This window comes from Acanthaster planci, linkage group LG16 (assembly GCF_054643075.1).
Source record: "Acanthaster planci isolate LZ-2023a linkage group LG16, COTS_SCS, whole genome shotgun sequence".
Lineage (NCBI taxonomy): Eukaryota > Metazoa > Echinodermata > Asteroidea > Valvatida > Acanthasteridae > Acanthaster > Acanthaster planci.
The window spans coordinates 3575404-3588306 of record NC_141792.1 but is presented as its reverse complement, the minus strand read 5'-3'; the positions used below and the strand labels follow the sequence as shown (position 1 = coordinate 3588306).

General features: G+C 40.9%; 2 protein-coding genes across 2 annotated transcripts in view; one reads left to right on the top strand and one right to left on the bottom strand.

Annotated features, from left to right (window-relative positions):
* Nucleotides 1–311: 311 nt before the first annotated feature.
* LOC110985251 (monocarboxylate transporter 12-like) lies at nucleotides 312–4061 on the bottom strand. The gene is made up of 4 exons (XM_087147439.1): nucleotides 3879–4061; nucleotides 2666–2809; nucleotides 1280–2125; nucleotides 312–1114 (listed from the first exon to the last, which is right to left on the bottom strand). The coding sequence occupies exons 1-4, from the start codon at nucleotides 3955–3957 to the stop codon at nucleotides 993–995; spliced, it is 1191 nt and encodes a 396-aa protein (XP_087003565.1). The 5' UTR covers nucleotides 3958–4061; the 3' UTR covers nucleotides 312–992.
* A 6822-nt stretch (nucleotides 4062–10883) lies between these two features.
* Nucleotides 10884–12903, top strand: part of LOC110985259 (cilia- and flagella-associated protein 74-like) — a 38915-nt gene continuing 36895 nt past the window's right edge. Inside the window, exon 1 of the mRNA XM_022246166.2 lies at nucleotides 10884–11041. The gene's annotated coding sequence lies outside the window, so the exon portion shown is untranslated. The remainder of the gene's footprint in view (nucleotides 11042–12903) is intronic.

The following is a 12903-nucleotide window of genomic DNA, read 5'->3' as shown; positions in this document are numbered from 1 at the left end:
AATTCATGTTGGTGAAAACGGTTATAGTTTTGAATCTCATGTAGTAGCGTGCCGCTACGTTTCCAAAAAAAAAAAAATGATAACAAAAAATAGCAACCATCTCACTGCGTGACTTTGGGCGTTTTCCCGTTTTTGTTAATTGTCTGGTTCAACTTGAAAGTGCTTCCGTTTATTGCGTCACGCATGCACACGTCAATGGACACTCTCCAGAACGTACGCATAAATCATGGACCCCGACTCCATGACCAAAGATGTGTCTGAGGGTTAGCGCCTTAAAAATTGTTTCTCTATGAAAGAGTGTCTCTTTTATAGGGCTTTTTATTTTGTATATGTGCTCATCTTACCAAAAATAACAGTAAAAGTGAACCAAAAATGCACAGGGAACAAACTGCCGACTATCTCCCCAATTTAACCAAATTTCTCTTCAGAAAGCCGCTTCCTTAGCCTTCATATTATATATACCGTGCGCACGTATTGTATTGGAGGGCTCGTAAAAACAAAACGAATAGATTGCATTGTTGTAAGTAGAGATGTCACATGCGGGTAGGTTTGGACGCACTAGTTATCTTAATGGGGGTTGAGTACTTGATTTGGTAATTGTGACGGGATATGCCATTCGCCATTATGATACCTATATACCAAAAAGACTCGAACACGAGTGTTTTATAATTACAACACGTTTTGAAGGACAGCACTTACGTGTTTACTTTTAATTAATCAAGTCAGTTCGCCAGGCTATTTCTGGTTTAGCACTCTGCTACCAATAAGTTTAATGAATATCGCTCTGCCCTAATTGAGTCCCTGCGTATGTGTGCATCGAAAGGTAAACTCTCCATTTAAGACGCCCTCACGCTGTGCCACCCACACTGACGATACACGCTGTGTGCACTCCTAGGTACATCAGTTTTTGTCCACAGAGTCTGTTGTCTTTCTTGTTGCTGTTCTGCTGGTCTGTCACACGAGCATGCGGGAATACTCCGCTGCAGTGCCAGTTAGGCCTCCGTGAAGCCCCGTTTCACTCTTCTGAAAAGAAGTGGCACCAGGGAACTAACCTGGATGGCTCCCAGGATAATAAAAGCAAGGTTATAGCTCCCACTGTGGTCGACAATCCAGCCTAAATGGTGGAAGAATGGAAGTACACAGTTTAGTATTACAGCACACAGCATGAGTATAGTTTCACTCTTGTGAAAACTACACAAGGAAACAATTGTTTGAAAGTCTTCTTCTGAGGTTTTCCTGGTGTTTAAGAGAATATTGAACAAGAGAGACCTTTTCTCACCTGGAATAAACCCTGAAGAAACCCGAAATATACCTGAGAAGAAACCCATCCAACCGTAGGCACTGGCCATTTTCTCGTAACCAAGGTGTTCCTCTACCATTACGTCAGAGAGGGCATAAACTGCGCCAACGGCTGACATGACAACCACACCGCTGACTGACAGTGACCACGTGGCATTTAACCAGGGATCGACGAGGAATAGGACGGCCAGAAGCAGTGCGGAAACCAGCATAGCGCTGGTACTCGTCACCTTCTCCTTGAACAAGGCCACGCTGACAAAGACCGTGCCGAAAAGATGGCCTACTCCAGCCAGCGTCACCATGGCAGCGGCTATATCCGGGGAAAACCCTTTAGCAACCACATGAGGCACAAAGTAGATGATCCAAGCCGACTTGGTAATACGAGTGGCAACAAAGATGCAAGCTACAATCCAAAAGTTGCCGTTCCTCAAGAGGGAGAGATTAAGATCTTTTCCTGCTCTTAAAACAAGTGGTTTCAGCGACATTGTGGTGCCACACTTATTTGCCAACCTACTGAGCAGTTTTGATGACTGGCTGTCTGTAAGGGGTTCATATTCGGCCCTAGGATTTCTGTCCATTGCTGCCTCAGGCAATGGGATGAGGAGAGCCCCACACACGACGAGATGAGCACCAATCGAGCCAACCAGAAGCATGGTGCCCCTCCATCCGTACATGTCGTTAAACAGCTGCACGAGAGGCGGCAGACAGACTAGACTGATGGAGACGCCTGTTTTGGTTATACCGGACGCCAGTGCGAAATTCCTGCTGTCGAAATATTCCCCAAGTGAGGCTCTTGTAAGCACGTTAGTGAGGCAGTAGCCGGTGGCTATGGGGAAAGATAACAAGCAAAGAGGCAAAGGTCATAATTGTTACGTCTTGATCTTAAGTCGGAGGAAATAATGACTTGGCAACGTTTCAGCTTCATTCGTTCCGTAGGCCTATATGAATGAAACAGAGAAAAAAGTTCCAGTGGTTAAATATCATACCCAAAGACTATTTTTTCGCCATTTGCGCCATTCGACATCGGCAAAATCATACAAACGAACGTAAAAGCGAACACTAACTCGATTTTGTGAGGGCTGACAAAATATTTGCTCAATGAAGAAAGAATTTCGCTGCAAAAATGTCTTGACCTCAAATGGACTTTGGTCTCCTGCAAGGCCCCTAGGAATAGACAACGAAAGTAAAACTGACCACTAGGCCTACACATTTCACTTACAGTTCTTTTGAAACTGCTCACAAGTTTTTGATGCAACCATTTTAGAAGAACGTAATGCTTGATATCAATCCCATATCCGTTAACATAGTCAATATCCCGTCCTTAATAACAGCAGCATCATTATAATGTATAGAACACGAATCATACCTAATGGTAGGTTCAGCAGTAATGCAACTTGTAAGACGTTGGTGGCTTGAGAAGCGGCTACAAAGCCCATGCTGACCAGTACACCGCCCAGCATGACAGCTTGCCGATGACCGACAGCCGAACCGACTGGCCCAGCAAGTGGTGCTGTTTTGGAGACACAAACATTTCAAAGAAGCATTGTTTTGGCTGTATTAGCTATTCGTTTTTTTTTTAAATAATTGATCGTTTGGAAATGATATCAGCAACCTAAGAAAGGGGAAAATTAAAGTATTTCGTTGCAAGATTGCACTCTACATTTCTAGATGTAACTTAACAACAGCTGCTTGCTTATCCCCCCCAAAACAAAAGGCCCCATGGACTTTACCATGAAATTTACTTTCTTTATTTTTTTTGAAAGAAATGTACTTTTATACCTTCTCCTGGTGTAAATTTAGAGGTTAATTTTCCCCAACTGGAGGATGCTTGCTGATTATGCCCCTGTGGTAAACAGATTCTCCTCAATGAAAATTCTACGAAAAGAATGTTACATTCCTTAATACAGTTTTCCCTTATGGGGCAAAGCATGAGTCCTATTCGAGAAAGCTATCGTCACACTACACGGATCTGTACATGACATTCCCATAAGTTGTGCCTTCAACTTAATATTTTCCCCTTTGTACAGGCCTACGTTAACCTAAGTTGATTTTGGCTTTCATGTTTGTACATATGTTTTCTTTCCCGTACATACTTGGTTCTTCCCTTTTGCGAGTAGAGATTCTCTCTGAACAGTTGAGGAGTATGTTATATTCACAAGATTACGGTGATTTGGGAAAGCTAGAATTTAGGGGCGCTTTTGCGAGCATGGACAAAAGCATAGATCATAGTTAGTGCATGCACACATGCAATTAAAACGAGCTGTATGCGCAGACTCAGTGAACCTCAAGCTGTGATGTGCATTGTCCTTACACGAAAGCAAAATGGAAATGAATGTATGGGTGCAATAGCGTAACGTAGGTAGGTGATAAAAAATCATTTTGTTTGAATTTCGCTGGTTTTGTTTTGTTTTGCTTTGATTTTGAATTTTTTGCGCAACATTGCGTATAGGTCCTCGCATAAGTCTAATCGATCAGGGTTCAGAACACTTATTATATATTATTTTTTTTGTCTAAGGTTTAGTCTGACATGTTCCCGAATTCAGATCCCGGAAACAGACACCGTAACACAGCGCACTTACCTAGCACGTCGCTGACGCACTCGATCAGCGCAAAGACGGAGCCGAGCACCCAAGTGTCTGCCCGCAACTCCCCGCCCATTGACACCAACAGAATGCCCAGGGATTTCACTATGATGGCCGTCACAAAGAACTGTAAAAACCCGGCAAGTGTGGCAAGAATGCCGAGACGGAGTTGGTAGCGGGCCCTCATCTTGCTGTGGAATCCTTAGTAAATTATAATAATTCGCTTATAAGCGGTACCTACAAAGAGTGCTTTGAAAAAAAATATTATTATCATTGGGTCCCATAAAATGAGTCATGCGTATCATATCTGCCCACAGATGGCCGCAATTGAGATATGCGAATATAAAACAGTTGCGAATAAATTAGTTGCGAGTTTCAATCTTGCGTGGGGTTGCAATAAAGTATAAAGCCCACTTCAGTAAAACAAGAGGAACCTTTAGATAAGTTGTCCCGGCCTTTCACACCTATATAAAACATTTTTCTTTTTCATTTACATTCATGATGTTTTATCTCCAAATTTGTTTAGTAAAATTGAATTGTTGCCCTTGCAAGCTTGTAAAATTTCCTCATTTGCCACAGACACACAATATTGAATGTTAATTCTAATTCAAACTATAGGCACACATTTTCGAAGTGGAGCGTTCGATCTCGTCTTGTCTTCCAAGCCATGTAATTCAACAAGATTTTTAGACAACAAATGCCCCTGCATTGGCAAGATTGTTCAACTTGCCAAACTCCATAGTGACACACATTAAGGAGGCATACAGGTTGCAAAGATATTTTTCTTTTCTTGCAATTCCTAACGTCTTTTCCGTCTCTTTTGGAACACTCCAAAAATGAATTCGTCATTGCCGCCTCTTCATTTGTCAAAATGAACTCTGTTTAGTCATTTCTGAATCACTTAACGTCTTCAATATTAAGGACTAATTTGCCGTCAGCGATGACTAAAACAACATGTCATGTTCAAGTTGACAAATATACATTAGCCGCGTAGATGTTGAAAGCCGATAACTAACACAGACTTGTACTGGTGTTGGTTTTCAGAAACTGCAGTTAATCAACTGTTTCTGAAGAAAACTCATCACTTGTACAAATTAGTCACCTCACCCTTTGACTAGTTGGAGTTTGTTATTTCCTTGCCGTTCACATTGTGTAAAAACAAAGCAGTCCAAGACTGAAGATACGTCGTATGGAAGAAGCTTCGGTTAAGCTCAGCATGTGCTATTTATTAAATGCTATAGTTGGATAAGCTACTGAGTGAAATTCTTCGAGGAAAAAAATCTCAAGTACTTATGAACAGGAGTGTTTCCAAGGCTTACCTCGTAGGCTATATAACTATAGAGGATTTTCAGTCACGTGATTTTGATGGTAAGCGTTCAATTTACATAAATATGCGCCGGGATGCGCGCGCCTTCGAAGTTTCTCATCTCACTGGCGTACAGATTTAAATTGTACGGCCTCCACGGACACGGTACGCTCCGTCACATACCTGTCCCTCACGTGACGTCATGCAGCGCCTCAGCCTACAGCGTGTAACAGGTTTGTATACGAACATCTATTGGGCATGTAAAACCCAGCAAGCAGACCGCTCATCCATGAAGCTGTATAGAACCATGCAGTAAAAAAGAGTGGGAAGTGGCTCTGTTGATGCTGATAACAAATCTCACCTCCAAGGCTTCTATAAAACTCTCACTCAGGGTAGCAATCTTCTTGGAATAATCCTGAAAATCCCCGGCCCCCTATTATCAAAACAGTAGCAATAATATCGACCAATTATTCCTTGAACTTTGCTTACACAGGCCAGTTTCCCCTGCTATTTTCTTTGCCATAGAAACAAGTTCGTTTTAGAACAGTCCAGGAAAAAACGAAATTCATGGTGGCAGCCTAGCTAGCTCCACTCCCTTAAACTTAACACGTAGAGGCGACATGTAGGCCTGTGATTGCACCCCTTCCCTATACACACGTTCCCATCATCTCATCCACCTCCAACTCCGCCTCCCCCCATCTTATTATCCCATCTATCATCCACTCCGACACCCCATCCTTTCATCCATCTCTTACTCTGCGTCCCTCCATCCCATCATCCCACCCATCTCCACCTCCGCCTCCCCCATTCCATCAGTCTATCCATCTCCACCTCCGCCTCCTCCATTCCATCAGTCCACCCATCTCCAATTCTGCCTCCCCCTTCAATCGTCCCATCCATTTTCGACTCCTCCCCCATCCCATCATACCATCCAACTCCGTCTCAGCCCCATCATCGCAGCTCACTAATAATGAGAGGTGTCCAGGCACACGTCTAGATAACAACGTAACTATATGACCTTTTTATAATTTACATATTGCATGTACATCATTTGCGAATTTCACAAAAATTGGCAACTTTAGTGGAAGACACTTGAACTAGGTTTGTCTGACAGCTGTTGACCTTTTTGACGAAAATGTTATTTTCTAATTCTCCAGTCATGCTTGTCTTAAAGATGATGACATTTTCGTGAATTCGAATATTCCAATTATGATTGAAGTTGATATGAATGGTTTTCCTTCTTCCGAATCGGATTTCGGGGAAAAAACTTAAAACATACTGTTACGTCATGCTTCGTATATAAGCGCGCTCTTCAGTGATGTTTGATGGTTGATATCCAGTTCACTTCCACAGTAAAGTGTGCTGTGACATAGCATGTAGCAATGATGTTTTAGGTCATTTGCTTATGATATCAATTTAGTATTGGTATATGTGTTCTGAATGATCAGTGATCTTCACAACGGCCATGTTTTTAGCATTTATTTCATTGTCTTTTTAGAGATGCTTAGCGAAATAAACAGTATTTAAGACATACTTAAACAGCTTTTTCTCTCCTTTTTTCAGGTGTCGTCATGATTAAGGTGTGGTCGATCCAAGGAGGAGCCGGCATTAATTTACCCTCATGCATTATAGACACGAGTCATCAGCTGCAGAAACATGACCAAATTACTTGAGAAGCTTATGCAACTTGGATCTGCCACCACTACTGATTTCAGCATCATCAAAGTTCATTAGTCACTGGACGACACCGTGATTAGTGAGAAATTTCAAGTAATAATTGGAAAAAAAGTCACTCGATAAACATATCAGTCGTATATCAGATAATCCTATATGCTTGGAAGTCACATGACAATTCAGATTCTTGACTAACTTGGTTTGTCAGAAGTTCAATTACAACTGAGGAAAGTCGACACTTGATTAAGAGATTGAATGCATCAGACATGATCCTATCCTTGTCACATGACTGATATTTCTAATCAGAATCTTGCCTAATCTAGTTTGTAATAAGTATCTTTTTGACCAATTTCAATAAGTCATCAAGAGACATTGCTCTGGACAATATTTTTTATCAAAATGACAAATTTAATTTTAGAGTGAATGGATTTTCTTGAAACATGCTGTATTACTCGTTTTAAGTGAAGAAAACAGCAACTGGAGAAAAATATGGGACGCTTTGTGTGTCTCCAGTCTAACAGAACTTGACGTTATGCGATCTTGTTCATGAACTACTGTGTCAAACTGTTTTTTGAGAGATAAAAAAAAATGCTTGCGTATCGGAGGAATTTAAAAGCAATTCCTTCGTTCATCTTTATAATTACATGAAAGCACCTATTCAATTTCCCTATATACATGTTGTTTGTTTCATAAAAGTAATTAGGTAGGAATGTGTTAAACTGTTACAGCAACGTTCCGTAGGCTCTACGTTTTGTCGATGTGTTCATATTGTGGCGTGATTCCCCTACAAGCCAGCTCTAGATATTCCCAGTTTAGGAAAAATATCACCAGTTTGTGGGGAATGGCACCACACCTGAAGTCTGCGTTGGCCCCAATTAGCGGAATTATATACCACTGATTGGTAATTGATGCATGGACACCCACGATACAGACCGTGCACGACCGACGCGCACTTGGCCCAACACTTCCACGAGAACGGGTTTCCCGTCTGGTTTCAAGGGAAACTACCAAACGATCGAAAAACCTTGTGAATTCTAGAAGGTCCAAATAGGCCATGATCACCCCTCCCCCAAGGAATGTGGCCAGAAAGTGACTTTCGTGAGTAACTTTGGTTGTTTCTATCAACAAAAACCCGCTGAATCAGAATATGAATGTTGCCAATTCGAAAAGTGCGCGCGAAAGGGTGTAATTAGACTGGTTACTCTATCCACATTGCAAAATGTAGGCCTGCCAATAATTATGCCAACTTTGGACATACACGTACTTCCTCATTTATTTTTTATTTCTTTTGAGTTGTAACTTATGTAACTTTCATGTAAACAATGTAATTATTATCAAGACCCGCAAGGTGCACTTTTTTTTGGGGGGGGGAGCTTCGTGTGTATTTACCTGCAACTCCATGGGGACCCCCTATTGTTCCTCTTTTGTTTGTACTTTAACTTTTTTAGGAGACCACCCATATGTTTTGTACACAGTTGTCAATCGGGGACCCTCTGTCAATCGGGGACCTTATTGTCCTCTATTGTTCAGGGTCCCCAATTGAATGCAGAAACAAACTCACATACGTAGCAGGCGGGAACCAACTAAGGTGAAGAATGAGGAGGCCGCGTTACAATTTAATCCTTCACGTTTGTGCGATTGGATAATTTGGTTTCAGGCAGACTGGTTCAGATAAAAAAAAGCTTTTTACCCGTTTGGTTCATGACATTTTGAGCTTTGCATTTCTTATTTGTAAATGCTGATTAATTAAGTAAACCAGTCCAGATAAACGTTTAAAGTCTACACAGGTAAAAGCTAAATGCAATGAACTGTAACAAGTTTGTCATGTTTCTAGTTAATAGTTTTCATAAGCGACAAACCGATTCAACATTACTTTGAGGGCGAGTATACCTATGATGAAATCTGCTGTATACTCCAAATTAGACATTACTTGAGTTGCAGGTAGGCTCACATACGTCTTTTTAAACAGATAAGTAAGACCTCTATCTTAATGTTTGACTTGGACTGACCATTATCAGTTATTATGTCTTCAGTTTAATTTAAAATCATACTTGTGTAGGTAAATTAAATAGTGCAAGAACTAATAATATCGGAGTTGTTTCGTAATCGTGTCAAAGGACATCGGTGACTTTTAAAAGACATTAGTGAAGGAAGCAGACCAAATGTCAGAGTTGTTTCATAATCGTATAAAATTACATCAGCGACTTTTAAACAACATTAGGGAATATAAACCAAATATAAATACGGTAACAGCTGGAGAACTGCTCCTGATTCAATGATGCGGAGAGCCAGCATTGCAAAGCATCAAAACTCTGAGGGAAAATTCACACAAACTGTGGTGCTTTCGTTAAAAAAATAAAATCTCAGGGTTACTTATAAAAAGATCTTGGCTCGCGTGAAGAGAATTTTACAAATTCTCTGTTTCATCGTTTTCCCTTAAATCCTGAGGCAAAATACTGGAGGTGGGTCAATGTGTTAAGTAATAAATAGCTTTAGGAATTGACAAGAAAAGTTTCGTATGATTTTTACATAAAATATAGTTGAGAGATTCAGAGTGCCTTAACGGCTTGTGTCATTTTTGCAAAATATGTAACAAATAATTGTTTAGGTTTTGCATGCTTTGCAATCATTAAGGAATCAAACATTGTAAATAATTTATTGTTTACCGTTCTGTAGGATATCGTACAGGGACAGACAGAAATATTACATAGGCTACAGACCTAACGTCAGGCCGTTAACGAGTAAAGTTACGTCTAGAGTTACTAAGTTATTGAGAAAAACAATCTACCCTAACAAACGTCTATTTTTAATTAATTTACTTTAAAAATGGTATTTTTTCATATACACGTCACTTTACCGATGTCAGGATATAATTTCTTCTTTCAAGTGTAGTTCGGTGCAACTGCAAAAACGAATACATCTTCTAGTTCTGCTCCTAAAATGAGAGTCAGGCATGATGGATCGATCAAACAAGTACATGTACATGTGTAATGATCAAGGGTCAAAGTTAAGTTAAAGTGTTAAGTTAAAGTGACCAAAAGAAAAAAAAACACGACGCACGACGGACGACGCACGACGGCAGATATGGAATTCCATAGTTTTTTTACTGGAAATTCAAGATTATGGCCAGAAGATCACTTTTCGTTTTAATTTCATTGGGGTTAGCCACGAATTTTTTTTTATCCGCCTTTCTCCGAAGGTACCCCCAAAATAGCAATATCACTAAGCGCTCATTTCCGAATGTAGCCTCCCGCCTCTATCTAAAATAGGCCCGCAATTTGGGGCTTTTTGTAAACAAAAAAAAAAAACCAAAATGGAAACTATCAGTCCCAAATTCGGGATTTGCAGAAATAAGTCTAAGATCCCTCCTGATTATGGCCTGTCTTATTGTAAAAACCCCGTGGGAACACAGAATATTGATAAACCCGCGGGCAGAAATACAACCATTTGGTTGAATGCACCCTGTGGGGTGCAGTGTCCCAATTCAAGGAAAATTCTCCGCCAGTCGGAGGCACATACAAAGTACCCATGACAGATTCTTCCAAAAGAGGAGTCTGTTTGGGCCAAGAAATTGTGGGATTGTGTCAGTATGGCCCAGGATTATCTCTGTAGATTAAGGGGCACCTACATGGTGGCAAAGAAGACATATGTGATTGAAAATTTGTCAGAAGAGCCCGCGGAAGGTGTGGAAGGTGAGGGATTGGATGTCTTTTGAAAAAAAAAATGCGAAGACTCGGGAACGTTCACTTTTTGGGAGGTGAGTTTGTTTTGGGCGGATAATTAAAATATTCATTCATTAACCTACTGAAAATTGAATATCAAATGAAATCTGAATGACCAAACAACACATTTTCTTTTGTTTGAGAGGCCTCAGGGACTTCAGTTGCCTGCCACGGTGCTCCAAACTTTGTTGATTTTACACTATATTCTGTGCATCCTGCACAGTTAGCCGGTACGGTGCAGACTGAACATGTATAGCGCCCTCTGTGGACAAATGAGAGCCGGTGTGCTTTTGCCAATAATGCACACAATCAACTTGTTGCTATGCAAGACTGTGTGCTAAGACAAAGATGGCGACGTTCGTGGCAATTGCCAATGCCATCCCAGATGACAATTGCCAAACATCTCACCTTAGTCAGATTAGTTATGTTAGTTCTTCCTGAAGCACGTCGTAAGCCTTGTAAGTAACAAAGAGCAATGTGTGTCCAGCTAGGGCCAAGGCCTATCCCATATTGAATAGGCATATTCGAGTGGAAGAATTCTCCGATCAGGAGAAAAAGAAACCAGATGAATTGTCTCACTTGAAGTGTTCTCCCTATTGGGAGAACATTTGGAAAGAGATCCACATATGGACGCCTCTTGATACCCTGTGTAAAAACCCTTTGGAACTTGTTTGAAAAATTCTGAGTATTTTGTAGTTCAAAGTGGCTATCGTTACGGCAGTCGTAACGCACTTCTCATTTTCTATTGTTACGGCATTGAACTGTGCAAGTGTGATGATGTAGCTGATCATCTCAACGGTTTATATATTTTAAAATTACCTGGATCGCTGAACGCTTGTGGCGGAGTGGCAGAGTTGTAATGAGTCACTGATTTTTTGTGACTCGAGTCGAGTTGAGTCATTTTACAGCAGAGACTCGAGTCGAGTCATCACACCGAGAAGTCGAGTCAAGTAATTTATTCTGCCCGATTCAATTCGAGTCACAAACATTTGGACTCATAATAAATAAACATCAAGAGACGGAAATGTGTTCGCTGTTTTGAATTTATTAATGAGGAGCATAGCACAACATTTGCTAAATGTGAAAAAACTGCACTCAATAAAATCACTCTGCAGGTTTCAGTGGTTGCTTATCCCAAGAGAAAGCCCTGGAGATTTGCCTCACCAGGTGTCAATTTCATAGAGACGCCAAAGCAAAACACTTGCGTAAGTGCAAAAAACCGTTGCTCAGTAAATAAGGTCACCCGCCCAAGCTCTTTGTATTTGTCTTGCTAACCAAAATGTACAACTACATGTACATGTGTAAATACCATTCAAAACCAACATACATCAGATGGAGTTTAGGCAAGCAACCTTATTTTATTGAGTAACAGTTTTTAACATTTGGGCAAAATTTATGTTTAAGCAGCTCAATGAAATTGGCCCCTGGTTGTAATTGCCACAGTGTTCAAACCAAGTAACCATGCAAACGTGCTGGTGTATGTACATGTGTACCAGAGTTGTAACGAGTCACTGATTTTTGTGACTCGAATCGAGTCATTTTACAGCAGAGACTCGAGTCGAGTCACCCAGAAATGCAACTCAAGTCGAGTCATTGACTTGAGCCATTACAACTCTGCTGAGTGGTCAAGGTGAAAGGTTTGGAACCACTGGTGTGTGAGTTCGAATCCGCAGTTGGACTAGGCCTAGGGCTTATTTTATTTTTTTTCGCCTAAATTTCATGTTTCATACCATAATTGTTTTTTTATGTTAGTTTCTAATTATATAGGCCTAAGCAGGAATCTTTTTTCTTTCCTCATAGGAGGCTTTGGAGGATTTTTTTAAAAGGGAAATAAAGTCCGAAATCTGCACTTAAGTTGGCGCGCTTGCGCAGTCGGAGTGCCATAACAATAGAAAATGGGAGATGCATTACGGCTGCCGTAACAACAGCCACTGCATTTCTAGTTATGCTAGGGCCTACTGCTACCATAGTACATGTGCTCAGGTGGGGCACTACTTCGAGAACTCACAGTCACTAACTCCATGATATTCCATGTGCCTTTCAAGGCAAGAAGATTTTACATGGCGTCATAACGCTATGGGGTTTTGGACTCGAATTTTTGTGGTGAAATGGTTTGCAGCCCCAAAAAAGCTAGGCCTATTAAACCAAATTATCCCCTGTCAGCAAATCTGCTTGATCTATAGCTGGTAATAAGGGGATAATAGTAGTTTCAGAGCATGAGACGGAGTATTTTTGGAAAAAACTCTGTTCATGCTGTTTGCGTTTATCAGACTGCGCATTCGATGAGCCTACCAATGACCGCACTTGCTCCACATCTTGG

What these genes read in the sequence shown, in the direction of transcription:
- LOC110985251 (XM_087147439.1), bottom strand. Translation starts at nt 3,957, where the DNA reads ATGGGCGGGGAGTTGCGGGCAGACACTTGGGTGCTCGGCTCCGTCTTT. An exon ending in ACTGCTGAACCTACCATTAG is followed by an intron (nt 2,126 to 2,665) that starts GTATGATTCGTG and finishes CTTTCCCCATAG; the next exon opens with CCACCGGCTACTGCCTCACT. An exon ending in TTCTTCAGGGTTTATTCCAG is followed by an intron (nt 1,115 to 1,279) that starts GTGAGAAAAGGT and finishes TCCACCATTTAG; the next exon opens with GCTGGATTGTCGACCACAGT.